Source organism: Apteryx mantelli, chromosome 1, assembly GCF_036417845.1.
Source record: "Apteryx mantelli isolate bAptMan1 chromosome 1, bAptMan1.hap1, whole genome shotgun sequence".
NCBI classification, from domain to species: Eukaryota; Metazoa; Chordata; class Aves; order Apterygiformes; family Apterygidae; genus Apteryx; species Apteryx mantelli.
In genome coordinates, this window is record NC_089978.1 from 134,100,190 (window position 1) to 134,117,365 (window position 17,176).

Genomic DNA, 17,176 nt, shown 5'->3' on the forward strand with positions numbered 1-17,176 from the left:
AGACCATTTCAACACTTTGAACCTCAAGTAAAGTATGCTGAACAAATACAAAATCCCAGAAGTGTGTTTTTGGTTTTGCACAGAGAGCATGAGAAACCCGTGCTATGGTGGGCGAGCCCAGTAGACAAGAAACTAGAGCAGTAAAATCCACTTCACAAACAGTGTGACACGAGCAGTGTGAATGGCTACTCCTGCTACTTACATTTAATTCAATTTTCTCTTCCTTCATATTAACACTGTGTAGTACAAGCAAGTACACCTACAGAGAAGGAGCAGCATGAGGATTTACCCTCCTGTAATTTAGACACACAGGATCACATTTAACCAGGCATTTGGACCTCAGCTACAGCACGAATGCTCTGGCATGAGAGGGGAGGGGTGGAAGCACTGCGGTCATTTGTAGCAAAGGAGGCATGAGAGAGGGAGGGGAATCAAGGGAATTGAGGTGGTGCTGTGCAGTGTATAAATACAGGCAAATCTCCTCTACGGTCTTTTGAATGCTAGAAAGGTGGAACCCAATGACTGGGAGAGATATTTGTGGGGTTTGTGTATAGCATTGAAGTTGATTTTGTGCCTTTTCAGATTTGTTAATTTCTTCAGTTTATAATACTTGGTAAATATTTTTTCTTTGCATGGAAATATGTCTTGGCTATTTCTGAATAGAAACAGCTAGCAAAAGTAAGAAATGTTTTAAAAATTGTTGGCTTAGCATTTAGCATAGGGTTTAGAGATTGCTTTTGCATTAATGTCTCTTTCTGGTAACACCCCTTGATTCATAAAGACCTTGGAGGTTGATGCTATCATCTGTTCATTTTCTCAGGCAGAAGGTGAAAGAGCCGATCCAAGCTCACGAGAGAGCCAGTTTGCAACTGAGGAGCAACCCAGAGCAATGTCACTGGCCGGGGTCAGCTGTCTGGTGACAGGAGCAGGAGGGTTTCTTGGCCAGAGGATTGTCCACTTATTGCTGGAAGAAGAGGAGGCACTGGCTGAGATCCGACTGCTGGACAAAGCTTTTAGCAATGAAGCACTCAGGAGCTTTGGAAGTAAGTACCATCTGGTCCCGGACTATGTGTTGTGGGTATATGTGATGTTATCTTAGTTGGATAACTTGGAAGTTTTTACTTCACACCCTCCAGCCCAGCTTTGCAGATGCAAGTTTTATCTCAAGGAAGTCATGCTCTATCCCTCCCTCTCCCTTCAGCACAGAAATCAGAGGTAAAATCTAAAAGCAACAGCTCCCCTTGCCAAATCCTGAGGCTTCTCTAGATCAGAAGAGTGACCTAGTTACTGCCACTGCAGTGAACAGATTGCCTTCAGCCTGGCCTCCAATTAGATCAAAGTCCACAGATGAAAATCAGTGAAAAACATCTCACACTTCTGCTGGGGGAAGGAAAAGCAAGGCATGGCTGTGCTTGGGGGGCAGTATAGCCCAGAACTTATTGCCCTGGGCTCTGATATACAAGTCTAACTGCAGTGACAGGGTTGTGGGTGCAGGTGATGGTGGTTCTCTCTAAGCCTGGGTTAGTCAGACTTTCTGCAGGCTTGGAGTGACCTGCCCTGGCTGAGAGTTGTAAGGGCACAGCTTAAAAATTGGTTATTATTATTAGCATAGTTTCCTGGAGAGCAGAACCCTGGTTTGCTGTGCACAGAAGAGACAGGCCCCATTTGCAAAGGCCAAGTCAGTACTCCTGCTTCTTGAAGGGAATGGAGACAGCAAAATGGAGTGATCTGCCCAGTGTAACACACAGTCTGTGGCAAAGCAGGAGCTCAGAGTACTATATTTTAAATGTCCCATTTTCCTGGGATTCTGAGCATGTTTATAAATAGGCACATAGGAACCTAAATTCAATCAAGTACTTAAATGCATACATCATAGACATTTTCTTGACAATGCTTTCCTGCATCAAATGTCTTAACTGCAAAACTATTCTTCCTCCATACAGGCATTACCTGTATGGGAATTTTTATGGAACAACCCTATACAACTTGCTAAAGAACTACAATCTTTCTATGAAGTGGTTAAGTGACATCAAATAATAGTAACAGTACACAATAACCCTGGTGCAAATTACACAAGCCTTTAGGAGGTTTTTATGTAAGTTTTCTGACTTCCTCCTCATTAAACCTCATGCACTGTTTCAGTGAGGATTTGCTAAATCCCCACGGGCATTGCAGCAGCCCTTCCTGTCCTGATTTCCTGGCAGTTCCCACAGTGACAAAACCAGCAATGGCAACAGTGCTGGTAACGTGTGGGTTTAGCACTGATGCAGCCAGGCAGTGGCAGAAGCATCTCTGCTCTTTTGTGCCAGCCGTGAACTTTGCAGGGAAAATGGAGCTTCCTGGGGAATGAAACCAATTGCTTCGGTGAGCATAATCCTGGCTGGACTGCAGCAAAGTTTTTGTTGCTCCTTTTTGTTAAAAAGAAAGCTCTGTGCACTCTTGCCTTATGCTTTCCCTTTCCTCCTCTAAACACTGCCCAGACATATTCTCTCCCCCCCATTCTTGCCCCATTCCTGCTGCCTATCTGGCCAGCATAGGAGGAAGGGACAAATGAGTTATCAGAGCTCCTTTCTCAAGAGCAGGTAATAGGAACTACAGGCTGGTATTTCAGATGTGTTTGGACTGCCTCGAGCCCCTGCACCACAGCTGGCAGTCCTGTCTGCATCAGCCTCTATAGCCACATCTCTTCAAGTGTCCTGCTAGTGCCTGTGCTTGGGACTACCTGAAATATTTTGCTCCCATTCCCTTTCAAGCTCTTCTCTGGCACAGTGACTCCTGCTCTAAAAGCAGGGCTGCTACAAAGACCATGGGGCTGGAGACTCTCCACATACATTATTTTTGCTGCAAGGACTAACTCTGCAAAGGAACTGAAATTCCTTTACTTGCTGGCACATGTTGTTTGGATTTCTCGAATAGCCTGGAGCAGAGTCCAGTCATTTTCTTTCTCATTAAACTCTTGAGCACCTTTTACTTGCAATGTCCTTGCAGAGTCAGTGTTGCGGCTAGTAAAACACAGGAGCGTGTGCAAGTTACAGCTCTGCTCAGTGCCCGTTTCTATCCAGGACACTCCCCTTTGTCCTGCTGAGACCCTGACCATCATGCTCAGTCTGCCTAAAATAGAGGCATTTTCTGTCTTGCACATTCCCAGTGAGTCCAGGATGCTCCAATCAATATAAAATGCTGTGAGCTCGAGCCCAGAGTCTACCCAGTTGAACTGTGCCATTGAGAATGAACATCACATTGAACGTGGCATGGAGTTAGGTGCCTTGGTTTCTCTCCCTCCCGGCTCCACTTCCAATTTATCCTCATACCATTCCTGTGTTTCCATTTATGGAATTCTTCTTGCCCACAATTGCACTGGCACCTTCTTGAAAAGTTAGGAGAAGCTCCTAGCTTGCTCTCCAGTGAGTTTCTCACCATTTCAAAGCATTGACTCCCTTCTGTCTCTTCCCTCTGCACATCTCCCCCTGCCCTAACCCTTGTCTCAGGTCATTTTTCCAAGCTTGAAATTTATAGATCATGTGATGCTTCAGCATTTAATGTCAGGCTTTTAAAACGGGCACTGATAACCCAAGACTGCTCCAAAGCAGAAGGAAAGTAGAGGGGGAGGAGTGCTTTTCCCAGAACTGTTGTTGGGGAAAGTTACCACTGTGGCAAACTTCATCCTGGCTTTTTAGCTCAAACTTGCAGTCAGATTCATTTGCCTTTATCCCTGCATTCAAAATAGATAGGCAGGGTAGCAGCAGAAGAACCCAGTAGCTGAAATGGGACCAGCATAAACATCTTGGCTTCTCTGAGCTAAAGAAGCTAATAAATTGCATTATCCTTTGGAAGTGAAAATAAGATAAATTTTTAATCTTTCTCTTATGAATGCAAAAAGTAGACCATTTTAATGAGCCCTCTATTTACCCAGGAAAATTGAGAGCTCTCATGAGAGGAATGCCATTCCCCACCATCTACCCCACAGTAGTTAGAAACTCCATAAAAGAGCACCAACTAATTCAAGCTACTCTAGTCATACAGACATTCCTGTTTGCTTTAAACAACAGCTAGAGAAGAGAAAGACGGTTTGGGGCAAATAGTACCATTGGATTGCTAAGCCAGACACTGCTCACAAAAGGACATTGTATTTTATTGAGTAATCATTACATTTCCAAGCAAAAACTACCCCACAGCAAGCAGGCTGCTTATGGCTCAGAGGCTGCAAAATCCATTGGTGATATAGAAAAAGCTTTTTCAGTGGCTAGCTGCTTTCTTGTAATCATAGTATGCAAAAACAGAAAGCTGTGTTGAATTTATTCTCCTCCTCCCCACCCACCTGACCCACAAGCTTTTTTGGTGCCTGGGCAATGATTTGTGCACATGCAAGTCAAGTCTCTGTCTTTGTTGTCCATCTCAGACTGTAAACACCATCTTTCATTCATTTGTTCTTTCCTTTCTCAGTTTCCAAGCTCATCCGTAGTTCTCTTCTTTCCCCAGTGCAAAACACGATCAATCTACCGAACCTGTGAACGAGCTGATGTCAGTAAAGTGAAAAGGCACATATTGTACTCACCAGGGCAACTTCTGCTGACCATATAGGAATGCAGACTATAACCTCATGAAAGCCCATTTTAGCTCTTCCCTACTGCTGCACTTCAGGAGCAGCTTTTCTGCTTCATATCACACACACAACTTCAAAAATCTGCAAGTCCAAGTAAGGCACAAAGCAGCTAGACAGCAGCTTTCTAGTGACTGATACCAACTATCCTGGTGATCAGCTTTAAAAGGGGCAGTTTTCTCTTTAATTTTCCAAAAGCTTTGATTTGCATGTGTAAAAAACCTCCAGTTGCCTGACTCCTGTCCAGACGCAGTGACCGCTCTAACACAGGCACATGTTTGAATATCAGAATTTACATCCTGAAAACCACGTTTCTCAGTCCTTTAGATTACTGTAACCCCACAGATCATTACTCATGGAGAACACCAGGAGGCTAAGTGCTGTACAAAGACTAATGCCTATTAGAGCAAATCCAATTGCCAAGTGCCTAACAGAAAGCCCATCCATGTAGTCTAGCACTTTTGCATCCATGCAAGTAGAGGTCAGTGTGAACCCTCTGGAAAAGGAGCCCTAGGAAAATAATTGCACCCTGTAAAATAAAGGAGCGCAAGATAGCATGTGTCAGTGACTGGGGTGGGAGGGCAGTAACTGTAGATTAGTAACAGCTTCGGAAATATTGAGCATTTACGTTCTCATTTCACATCTCTGACCAACAGACTGAGAAGAAAAAGAGGCCCTCAAACCTGTTGCATCAGAATAAATGTTAAATTAATACAGGATTGAATCCCGGCATGTTCGAGAGATAATGAAAGAAAAAAAATTTTAAATATATTCACATTCGGTTCCAGATCCCAGCAGCTGTATCACTTAGTGCTTCTCAGTTAAAGATATGGGATGAAATTCTGCCTGCTTTGAAATCAGTTATGAGGGGCTGTGAGAAGGCACAGCATTTTCCTGGGCCTCAGAGTCCCTTCACAATAGCCGTGCCTGGGGAGCCCTCTAGTGCAGGCACAGCAGAGGCTTACAAGAGGATTTCTTTTTTCTGTAATAACACCACTTCCTTGAATGCTGTAAGTCATGCTGAGCTAGTTCTCTCCCATGGTGCAGCTGCAGCCACACCAGCAGGTTTCCTGGGAGAGCAGCATCACCTCGGACTATACATTTTTGCACACAATCAGTCAACATGGCTGGGCTGGCTAAATTTTGTAGTGCAGTTCTAAGCTGTATAAGGAAGCTCCTGCCTAGTAAAACTTTGGGGAAGCATGGCTCCTAAAACTAGAATTATACCAGGTGTCACACACATTAGCTGCTGGGGAGAGAGGGGATTGGCCTAGAAGAGCAGGAGTTAAAGCAAGTCAGGACTGAGGTAGCTCAGGAGAGCAGCCTTTGAGAGTTTAAGTGTGGACCAGAAGGATGTACATCCTAAAAATGGCCCCATATTACAGAAACTGAAATGAAGGTAGAGCTGGAGTAACAAAAGGTGCAGTAATTCATGACTGAGGTGCATAAAAAAAATGTGTGAGAACCGTAAGGAATGTTTTAGAAGAGCAGCAAAGGAAAAGCTGCAATATGGGCACAGTCATGGGGCAGGAAATAGATGTGAACACAGAACTGGATGCACAGGCTGTGGGTGGAGAGAGACCATTCATCTCCTCAAAGACAAGAGCATGCAGTGGCTGGCTATTTGGCATCTGGGTTAACAGCCAATCACCAGAACATTGATAGCTAAAGTTACCTCTCCCCCACCTCAGCCATCCCAGGAACTTTAAATTAGGTCCATATCACACTTGAAGGAAGCTTCAGACCCTTGCTTGCAGTGAGAAAGGTTTCTCCTTAAAAAAAGAAAGGACTATGTTGAATGTTGGCTCCAAAAATATGGTAGGTAATGCAACATAGACTTGTATAGCACTGTAATTAGCACTTCACAGTATAGTCATTGAAAAACTCCTTCTGTTTTGTCAGCCTTAAAATACCCCTCCTGTGCCTGGGCAGTCAGCACTTCCCAGTTGCAGCTTTAGCATCCACAGAGACCTTCACCACTCCTTTTAGTATCTGATTAGGATGCCAGTAAGGTCCTTTTCTTTGTTTTCTCCTGCTCTTGCAGAGTTTCAGGGCAAGACGGAGGTGAAAATCCTGGAAGGGGATATCCGAGATGTGACATTCCTGCACTGTGCCTGCCAGGGGGTCTCCCTCGTCATCCACACAGCCTCCATCATTGACACCTTGGGTCTCATAGAGAAGCAGCTGCTCTGGGAAGTCAATGTAATAGGTGAGTGGGTGAAGCACCTTTCCCAGACCTACATCTATTATGTGCTGATCATCAGCTGCTCAGGGAACACTTGACCTGATTTTTTGAGCCAGATTCACTGGGGTGTTCTGTTTCCTGCACAGCCATATATGTGAGTACAAAACATGCACTTGCGAAGCCCTGTGCAGATCTGACCCTTTCCACACCCAGCGTGCACCAGTCCTGCACTGCAGGGCACTGCAGGATCATTCACAGTTCTCAACGCTCACTTCTCACTCGGTGATGGGATCTCCGTTTTTACTAAGGAGTCCCTGTTCCTCATGAAAAGATCAGATGAAGGGGGAATGATTTGGCTTTGGAATGGTATATGTGACATTAGCAGTCAGGAAATTTCAATTTATTTCCTAAAAGAACAACCTCATCCCTCTCCTTATCCCAATGACCTCTATTCCTTTCAGTCAGCTCCTGACACTGCCTAACCTTCACGCACGCTGACCTCCCTTGCTGAGTTGCTTCAGCTCTTTGGTGAGGATTACAGGAAGACATTCTTATTTACATGAATAGTTTTCTTGGTCCTTTGCTCCTCTCTACCACAGACAAAGGGCTTCATCACAGACAAATAAGGAATATACTTCTATGTTGCACCACTTGCACAAATATTGGCTATTCCCCAACTTCCAGGCCCGTTCATTTCTGTTCAGTCAAAGCCACAAATGAAAGTGACCACAAATTAGAGTCCAGAAGGCAGCATCTCAGGTCCCTGCCAGGAGGGGAGGGCAAGAAGGCAAGTTCCCATAAACCTGGGCATTGTGTAGTGGGAAAAATAAAGATACAGCGGTGGTAATTCAGAAAGGGAATCTGTAAAGCTCTCTCTTTTCTGCTACAGTCTGTTTTTCACAGCAGGAAGCCTGGACCCCTGCAAATATACATATAAATGTCCCAAAAGCAGAAGGGAGCTGGAGTTAGAGAGTTTGAGTCTGACCAGTCTATCCTTTAGGCAGGTTCAGAATTAAGCAAAAAGCACCCAGGCTTTCATAAATCATTCAGAATCTCCCAACAGAATCTGTCTGTGGGTGAAGTTACTCCACAGGGACAGTGAGGGTTAGCTGATAACATCTGGTAGGATGAAAGCACAGACCAGTCCTGCTCCTAGAGTAAACTGACCCTGAGGTCAGTCTGTAAATATTGAAGTCCTCTTCCCTGTTTGCCTCTGTTTCCACTCTGTTGCTCTCTTGGTTTTCTGATCAGCCAAGACACTGCTATGTCCTTCATAAATATGCAGGATGGAAGTTGTGTTTCTCCTTGAAAACAAAATTCTTGCAATACAAATGTGACAAAGAACCAGACGTAGATGCTCACAATTCAGAGCAGTAACAAACCCACTGAATTTTTTGGTGAAAATCCAACTGGCTTCTAATTCAGACCTATAAAAATGTGAGACACAAAAGGGAAACACACCCAGCTCCTTTCAGCTTCCCCATATGGGAACAGTCTGGACATGAGCAGAACTTCGCCTTCCCTGTGGGAGCTGGTCTTGCAGCAAAGCCCATGTGACTATGATAGCAGTTGGGCTAACACCTCTGAGAGTCTGCACTTCCTTTGGTGACCCCATTCTCTGCTTGGGGACCTCTATATTTCAGGCCTTTCAAAGGAATCTCATGACAGTGATGCAGCAAAGCAAGCCATGAGGGGTCTCTGCTAGGAGAGTGAGAACCTCAGTGAACTGCAACTTAAACTTGCCCTGATGCAAGTCTTTTCTCTGTCTCACATTCCATGTAGAATCCCTTAGTAGTATGGTATCTTTTTAGATGTAGCTTGAGGAAGGGGATTAAAAAAAATAACTAAATATAATCCAAACAAAAATATCCTCTGTGAATCAGGTCTTCAGTAAAATTTGCAGAACTGGCCCACTGAAGATTTGCTTTATTACATGCTATGTGAAAAATGCTCAAAATCCCATGACAGTAAGAACCTTTTGATTTTTTATCATACAATTGTGATTTTCCAATAAAATCTATTTTATTTGGGTGAAAATTATCCTGAACAGATACCAACTGTCAAGATTATTTTATGTTTGCTTTGTTAAAACTTACTATCCCATTTGATTTTATCCAACCCTTCTGCACTTAATAGTTTCCTTCACCTTTTATATAGCATTGATGGCAAGAATAGCTAAGCATTTGCCAGAAGAGCTTGGCTTGTGTGTCACTTAAACATACTGTTGCATGAATTCATTTTTCATATTAATTTATTTTTGGCTGTGTAATCATTCTTACTTTGTATTGTTTTAGTGTTTTTCAAAGCTTTGTCTAGATTTACTTTCCATTTGTCCTAACAACTTTCTTTTTTCTTGTTCAAGTTTGAAAAGAAGAATTTTGGTGTCCTAACAATATTCAGCTCAGTAATTCTTCCCATTCCTCACTCATTAATGGATCCATATTTTATTGCCAATATTTTTTAGGTCTTTGAATCTCTTTTATTCATTATATTCTCTTTAGACATACTAGACCACACTTCACTGTGCTGCCTTTACTTATAGTCATAACAGAATGAGAAGACTTGTTAGAACATTTATGGGCCTCACTGCTAGTGTTTAGTTTTATCCCCTAGATTTTAGACCACACCCTTATCAGCCATTTCATAATATTCCTTTTTCAAAGACACTGTGGACTGAACTGTATCTTTTGTTTCAAAGTCATTGGCTCTTTTACACATCATCTCTCTTATTACATCATGAACATCAGATAAGGTAATCCTGCCTCAAATCTCAGAAGAAAAAGAGTCTATTTGCAAGTAAAAAAACACAAATTATTAAAACATTTATTTCCCCCTTGGATGTATTTTCTTAGCTTAACACCCTTGGCTACTTGAAAGAACATGGACTTGCTGGCTTACCTCTGCTCTTGTTATTGAAAGCATTATGATAGGATTTTAAGAGTAGAAAATCTTGTATTTTTAAAGTGATATATGGTCCATACAAAAAGTCACACTAAGAGCATTAATGTTGTAGTGACATCAAAAGTAAAAGCCAGAATATGCCAAAAAATGAGAGATACATACACAAGCATCAAACTGCTCACTGCATATTACTCTATGATGTTTGACTACATGGTATCATGCATTGTTCTGACAAAAATCATTGTCTTCAAGCCTTCCTCCAAAGCCAATTGAATGATGGATGGATAAAGTTTGGATTGGGTAAAGTTGATTTTGGAGCAAACCTTCAGGTCCCAAATTAATTCCATCACTGCTTAGGAAAGCACTCAAGAGCATGCTTAAGTATGGAAAATTAGGGCTTTGATATACAGGATGGATGGTACTTAATGAAAGGGGCAGCTTCTGAGGTTCTCTGCCTTAAGCCTAGTCTGTTGAACTAATGGCACAAAGGAGTGAATCTGTGGTAAGTGAAGTTACTTTGTGTCCATGGTAGTGTAAGCAAGAGCAAAGTTTGAGTCTTTGCATAAGAAATAACACGTGCAGTTAAGATTAAATGTTCATCCTTGCATAGCTCTGGCAGCCACAGTGACACTCCTTAAATAAAAATAGATTGAGAGCATGTTCAGTTTCATTGAATGTGTCACCCAATTAGGACAGTGTTCTTACAGCTTCAGAGAGGGGAGATATGGCAGAGCTCAGGCCAAAGATACTGCTACCTATCTAACCAGCCCTGCCTAGGGAGCTCTAGACTGGAGCCTCTGTCAGCCAACCCAGCTACATGCTACCTGACTCACATGTTTCTCTCTTGAAGGTACTCAGCTACTGCTGGAGGCATGTACCCGTTGTAACGTCCAGCACTTCATATACACCAGTACTATAGAAGTGACAGGCCCAAACTGCAGAGGTGACCCAGTTTTCAATGGTGACGAAGATACAGTTTATGAGAGTATATCAAAATCTCCTTATGCCCAAAGTAAGAGACTGGCAGAGGATTCTGTGCTGAAGGCTGATGGCCAGGTGTTAAAGGATGGTGGCATGCTGCTGACATGTGCCCTGAGATCCATGTACATTTTTGGAGAAGGATGCCCATTTCTTCAGGGTCATCTGGATAAGAGTCTACTGAACAAAAATGTCTACCTGCGCTTCTCCAGGAAGGAGGCTTTGGTGAACCCCGTGTACGTGGGGAACATCGCCTGGGCCCATGTACAGGCAGCCAAAGCCCTGCAGGTCCCGCAGAAGGCCAAGCACATCAGGGGGCAGTTCTACTACATCTCTGATGACACTCCTCATATGAGCTACGCTGATCTAAATTACGAGCTGACTAAGGACCTGGGATTTGGAATTGAGCCCCAGCTCCCCATGCCGCTGACAATGTTGTATTACTTCTCGCTGCTGCTGGAGATAGTGAGCTTCTTGCTCAGGCCCTTTGTCAGATACATCCCCTCTACCAACCGTCACCTGGTCACTCTGCTGAACACCCCATTCACCTTCTCTTACAGCAAAGCACAGAAGGATTTTGGCTACATGCCCCGCTACACATGGGAAGAGGCCAAGCAGTGCACCAGTCAGTGGATTGCCTCCATGGTCCCACAGAGAAGGGAGTACTTGAAAAACAAGGCTGCCTAGGCCTTGAGAGGAGCTGAGACCTGACTAAACAAGTAGGCCCACAAGCCAGAGGAGAGCTGGGTGAACAGCAGCAGCAGATAACTACAAAGCATTTAAATGCAGAATTTGTGTAACATTCTGCCACTCCACAAAAAAGCAGAATAAATAAAGGTGAAATGTTCTTTTTTTTTTTGTGGAGAACAGGCTGATCAGAGTTACATTATCATATAGTTCACACCCATGTCTACATCTTGTATGGCATGAACACATTATTTTAGTAAGATTCCATGGTTTGAACACATCAACCCTTCTTTTTACTCCACTCCACCTTTAAGACTTCTGGAAAAGCAATCAGGGCACAATTCTTCCTAGAACTATGACTATACTGTATAAATATGTAAGAATAAGCTATACCCCAGCCACTGAGCCCTTATCAGCCTTACTGAACACCCAGCAGGTAGAAGCCACATGATTGAAAATGTTATTACAACTCTCACTCACATTTTCAAGAACAGTGTCCAATTTTGGCTATCATTCACCTGTCAGTCTGAGAGCAAATTTGGGCACTGTAAACATTGTGAGGCATAAAGCACAATATAAGTGCAACGTAACAGTTAGTAAGGACAGTTTTGTGGAGGAGGAGAGATGGAAGCCTTTGACCAGCTTAAGACTGTTCCTCATCCATTCTCATTTCCCTAGTTACCGATTTTGCAATAAATTTGATGGCTGCCCAACAGAATGATAGCTTTAACAAGATGAAAAAGAGAAAAATATTCTAGGACAGCCATGGTCACTGAAAAGTTTCCACTGCAGAGTCAAGACATTCGTGGACACTGGGGAAAAACAAACAGTACTGAAAAATAAGTTCATGCTATTTCCAGCTCTCAGCTGGGGACAAAGGTTAGGATTAGCTGACATGCACATGGGCTGCTCTTATGCTTTTCTAATGGCCGTATGAGTTTCTGCAGAAAGTATAGCTTTATTTCAGGGCCAAAAAGGTAGAACTTGTCTGAACAGATACTCTTTTAGATGTGATCCAGCATTTGCTGCTTAAATCTACAGCTCACTTGCTGGAAACAGCCCTAAAAATTAGGAGTTTCTCTGTTCTCTTCAGGATGGTGTTAACAGAAGCATTTACCTGTCTCAGTTCTAATGTAATTAAATCTGATTTCCAGAGATGCTGGCCCCTCAAAGCCTGTATTCAATTTAATTATTCAGTGCCCTAGCCATTAGAGAGTCCCAGTGCAAATATTACCCTTTTCTCTAGTAACATCTTGGGATAACTATGTAAGACACAAAGCAGCAGAATACCAGTGACAGGAACTTGTGGTCGTATTCTGGGGACAGTGAAGTAAGTCTTTTGGGCTCCTACTGAAGGTTTTGTAAACACTCAGCAAACAAGTACTGTGGATGTTGTTTGAATGAATGCCACCACTTCACAGATAAACATTTCAACTCTCTCCCTTCTCCACTGGGCAAACATTACTCTTAATACCTCCATCAGGGCTCCTCTGTGAAACCTTTATTAGTAGGCACACAGATCTATCCCATGGTGAAGGAGACCCATCCTCTGCTACACTGTATGCTGATAACTTCTCTCTAGACTGAGGGGAGTGGGGACGCTTGCACCTACACTGAAGAACAAATAACTTGAAATTTACATTTGGAATTGCAAACTCCTGGATAGAAGCTGACCAAGCAAACTGATGTGTGTACTGGAGTTTAAAAACAGATAAAAGACATTATTTAATGCATTTTATTCTGCTCAAGGCAGACCAGCAGCACGTCAGTGCAAGCAATGCTAACTAGCTGTATTATCCCTACCAGGAGACCCACCTGCCCCAACATCAACTTAAAAATAAAGATACTTTTAATAAATAAACTAATTCCCCAGAGAGGCCCTGATGTGCTCCTGTTGATCTTATGGCAGCAGTTTAAGAAATTCCTCTCCCTCACTCTCTCTTGGTCAGGGTGCCTTCCAGGAGAGGTTTCAGAGGAGAGGGAAGGGGCACAATCACTTTGGGGTGCTTGCTCCTACTTTAGGCCCTAGCAGAGGATCAGTTGGTCCTTTCAAGCCTCATCTCTCTCTGCAGCTGGGACATAATCCTTCATTTTCTTTGTGCTCTTTCTTCCCCTGCATTGCCCTCTGTGTGAGCTCTGCTCTCCTCTGTTCCCTTCCATGATCATGCTGTTTCCCTCCCCAACTCTCCCCTCCCCTCTGCTCAGTGCTTCCTCTGTTGCCTTCCCTTCCCTTCCTTGGACACTCTGTGTCTTTTCCTTCCCCTGTATGCACACTCTTATTTCCATTTATTCCCATCCATGTGCACCTTGTTCTTCATTCCTCTCCATGCAATTTCTGTTCCTCTCTATTCCCCTCCATACATGCTATTCCCCTCCTCTCTTCTTTGTGCATGTCCTATTCCCCGCCAGTTCCCCTCTTTGTGTGACTGATTCCCCTCCATTCCCCAACCATGCATGCCTATTCCCTTCCCCTCCTGGCTCCTCTGTGTGCCCTGTCACTCCATTCCCTTCCATATGTGATCTACTTTGCTCCATTTTCCACCATGCACACTCTGTTCCCCTTCCATTCCTCACCTTAAATGCCCTGTTCCCCTCCTTATGCCTTCAAAAATGCTCCATTGCCCTGCACTTCCTTCCATCCACACTCTTCTGCCCTCCATCTCCTTCTGTTTGCACTCCGTTCCCCTCTATGGGCACTCAGTTTCCCTGTGTTCCCCTCCTTACACAGCCTGTTGTCCTTTCTCCTCTGTGGGTGCTCTGTTCTCTCTATTGCCCCATCATAAGCCAGTGTCATTCATGGCATAGCCTGTTCCCCTCCCTTTTCTCTGTGCATGCTCCCTTGCCTGGCATCCCCCCTCTGGTGCATTTTGTTCCCTACCTTTCCCCTCTGTTCATGCTCTGCTCCTCTCCATTACCCTCTCTGAGCACTTTCATCCATGCTCAACCTCTCCACCCTTACTCAGTTCCTCTCCATATCCTTCCTTACAGGCACCATTCCCCTTCATGTGCACTCCATTCCCTTCCAGTCCACTGCACCTGTGGTCTATTGCCCCCCAAATTCTTCCATTCACTGTTCATTTCCCTCCAAACCCCTCCTTTTATGCTCTGTTCCTCATGTCCCCCCTATTCGTACTCCATTACCTTCTAGTCACTTTGATCCACGCTCTGTTCGTACTCCATTCCCTTCCAGAACCCTTCACAAAATCACAGAATGGTTGAGGTTGGAAGGGACCTCTGGAGATCATCTAGTCCAACCCCCCTGCTCAAGCAGGGTCACCTAGAGCACATTGCACAGGATTGCATCCAGGCGCGTTTTGAATATCTCCAGAGAAGGAGACTCCACAACCTCTCTGGGCAACCTGTTCCAGTGCTCTGTCACCCTCACAGTGAAAAAGTTTTTCCTCATATTCAGATGGAACTTCCTGTGTTTCAGTTTGTGCCCGTTGCCCTGTGTCCTGTCGCTGGGCACCACTGAAAAGAGTCTGGCTCCATCCTCTTGACACACTCCCTTTAGATATTTGTATACATTAATAAGATCCCCTCTCGGTCTTCTCTTCTCCAGGCTAAACAGGCCAAGCTCTCTCAGCCTTTCCTCAGAGGAGAGATGCTCCAATCCCCTAATCATCTTTGTAGCCCTTCGCTGGACTTGCTCCAGCAGTGCCATGTCTCTCTTGTACTGGGGAGCCCAGAACTGGACACACTACTCCAGATGTGGCCTCACCAGGGCTGAGTAGAGGGGGAGGATCATCTCCCTTGACCTGCTGGCAACACTCTTCCTAATGCACCCCAGGATACCATTGGCCTCCTTGGCCACAAGGGCACATTGCTGGTTAATGGTTAACTTGGTGTCCACCAGCATTCCCAGGTCCTTCTCCGCAGAGCTGCTTTCCAGCAGATCAGCCCCCAACCTGTACTGGTGCATGGGGTTATTTCTCCCAGGTGCAGGACTCTGCACTTGCCTTTGTTGAACTTCAGGAGGTTCCTCTCCGCCCACCTCTCCAGCCTGTCCAGGTCTCTATGAATGGCAGCACAGCCTTCTGGGGTATCAGCCACTCCCCCCAGTTTGGTATCACCAGCAAACTTGCTGAGGGTGCACTCTGTCCCTTCATCCAGATCATTGATGAATAAGTTGAACAATACTGGACCCAGTATTGTTCAACAAACTTACAAACTCTGATCCCCTCCAAGCATCATCATTCACACTCTTTTTCCCTCTGTTCCCCCATGTTTGGGCTGTTTCCACCCATCTCCCTCATTCACACACTGTTTCCCTCCTGGCCCCACCATTTATGCTCAGTTCCCCTACAATCACAGAGTAACAGGATCCCTCAGATTGGAAGGGACCTCGAGAAATCTCTAGTCCAACCTGCTGCTCAAAGCAGGGTTAGCTCTGGGATCAGACCAGGCTGCTCAGGGCTGTATCCAGCCTGGTCTTGAAAACCTCTGAGAATGAAGACTTCCCAACCTCTCTGGGTACCTGTTTCAGTGTTTTCCTCATGGTGAAAAAGTCCTTCCTTACAAGTTGGAACCTTTTCTTCTTTCAATTTATGTCCATTGTCTCTCATGCTCCCACCATGCACCACTGTGAACAGCCTGGCTACTTCTTCTTGATGACATCCTTGTAGATATTGGAAAGCTACTGTTAGGTCCCCACAAAGTCTGCTCTTCTCCAGAGAAAGCTAAGCAAGGCTGAGCAAGCCCCATGGCCTCAGCCTCTCTTCACAGGGCAAGTGCTCCAGCCCTGTGACCATTTTGATGACCCCTCTGCTGAACTCACTCCAGTTTCTCAATGTCTTTTTGTACTATAGGGCCTAAACTTGGTGCTGAGTAGAGGGGAATAATCATTTTCCTCAGTCTGGCTATGCTCCTATTAATACAGCCCAGAACTTCTTTGCTGCCAGGGCAGCAAAGCTGAGCACTGCTGGCTCATGTTCAGCTTGCTGCCTACCAAGACTGCAGACCCTTTTCAGCAGAGCTGCCCCCAGCCAGTCAGTCCCCAGCCTGTGTTTTTGCAGGGTTCTTCCTTCTCAGGTGTATGGCTTTGTGTTTGTCCTTGCTGAATTTTTTAAGGCTGCTGTTGCCCATTCCTCCAAACTGCCTAGGTACCTCTGAATGGCAGCCTTGCCCTCAAGTGTATTGGCTGTTCCCCTAGTTTGGTGTCATCTGCAGACTTGCCAAGAGAGTGCTCCATTGCCTCCTGCAGGTCCTTGATAAAGATGTTGAACAGGACAGGTCCCAGGATAGACACCTGCAGTACCAGTCTCCTAGTAAAGTATGACCTGTTAACCACTAACTGATCTAAGTCCAGTTATCCAGCCAGGTTTTTTACTCATCTCATTGTCCATCCATCCAGATTCTAACATCCTAACTTGTATCCAAGAATACTGGGGGATACAGTGTCTTGAAAGCATTGCTAAAGTTGAGGCAAAAGACAAAAACTCACCTTTGTTCATGCTCTGTTCCCTTCCCATCACCAAATGATGATTGCCCTTTGTTTCCATCCACTCCCCTCTTTCCCATTCTATTGCCTGGCAGATGCCTCTGATGGATCTCTGTTCCCCTCCTGCCCCCCAGATCTATGCTCTCCTCCCCTCCATTCCCCTTCCTTCATGTTCTCTTTCTGTCTGGATCTCTCTGATCAAGATCTGTTTAGCTCCAGCCCCTCTGTTCATGCCTACTTCCTCTCCAGCCCCCACCATTCATGCTCTTTACCCCTGCAATCTCCTGAATTTGTGGCTGTTTTCTCACCAGACTACTCCAAAGCTCTACGCTTTGCTCTCCTCCCATTACCTCTCTTCACAGTTTGTTCCCTTCCATTTCCCTCT

The 17,176-nt window shown here is 44.7% G+C and overlaps 1 protein-coding gene across 1 annotated transcript; it reads left to right on the forward strand.

The window, feature by feature from the left end:
* Positions 1 to 874: 874 nt before the first annotated feature.
* On the forward strand, positions 875 to 11,428 carry LOC106497227 (3 beta-hydroxysteroid dehydrogenase/Delta 5-->4-isomerase-like). The gene is made up of 3 exons (XM_013958067.2): positions 875 to 1,043; positions 6,645 to 6,809; positions 10,537 to 11,428. The coding sequence occupies exons 1-3, from the start codon at positions 890 to 892 to the stop codon at positions 11,349 to 11,351; spliced, it is 1,134 nt and encodes a 377-aa protein (XP_013813521.1). The 5' UTR covers positions 875 to 889; the 3' UTR covers positions 11,352 to 11,428.
* The last annotated feature ends 5,748 nt before the right edge of the window (positions 11,429 to 17,176 follow it).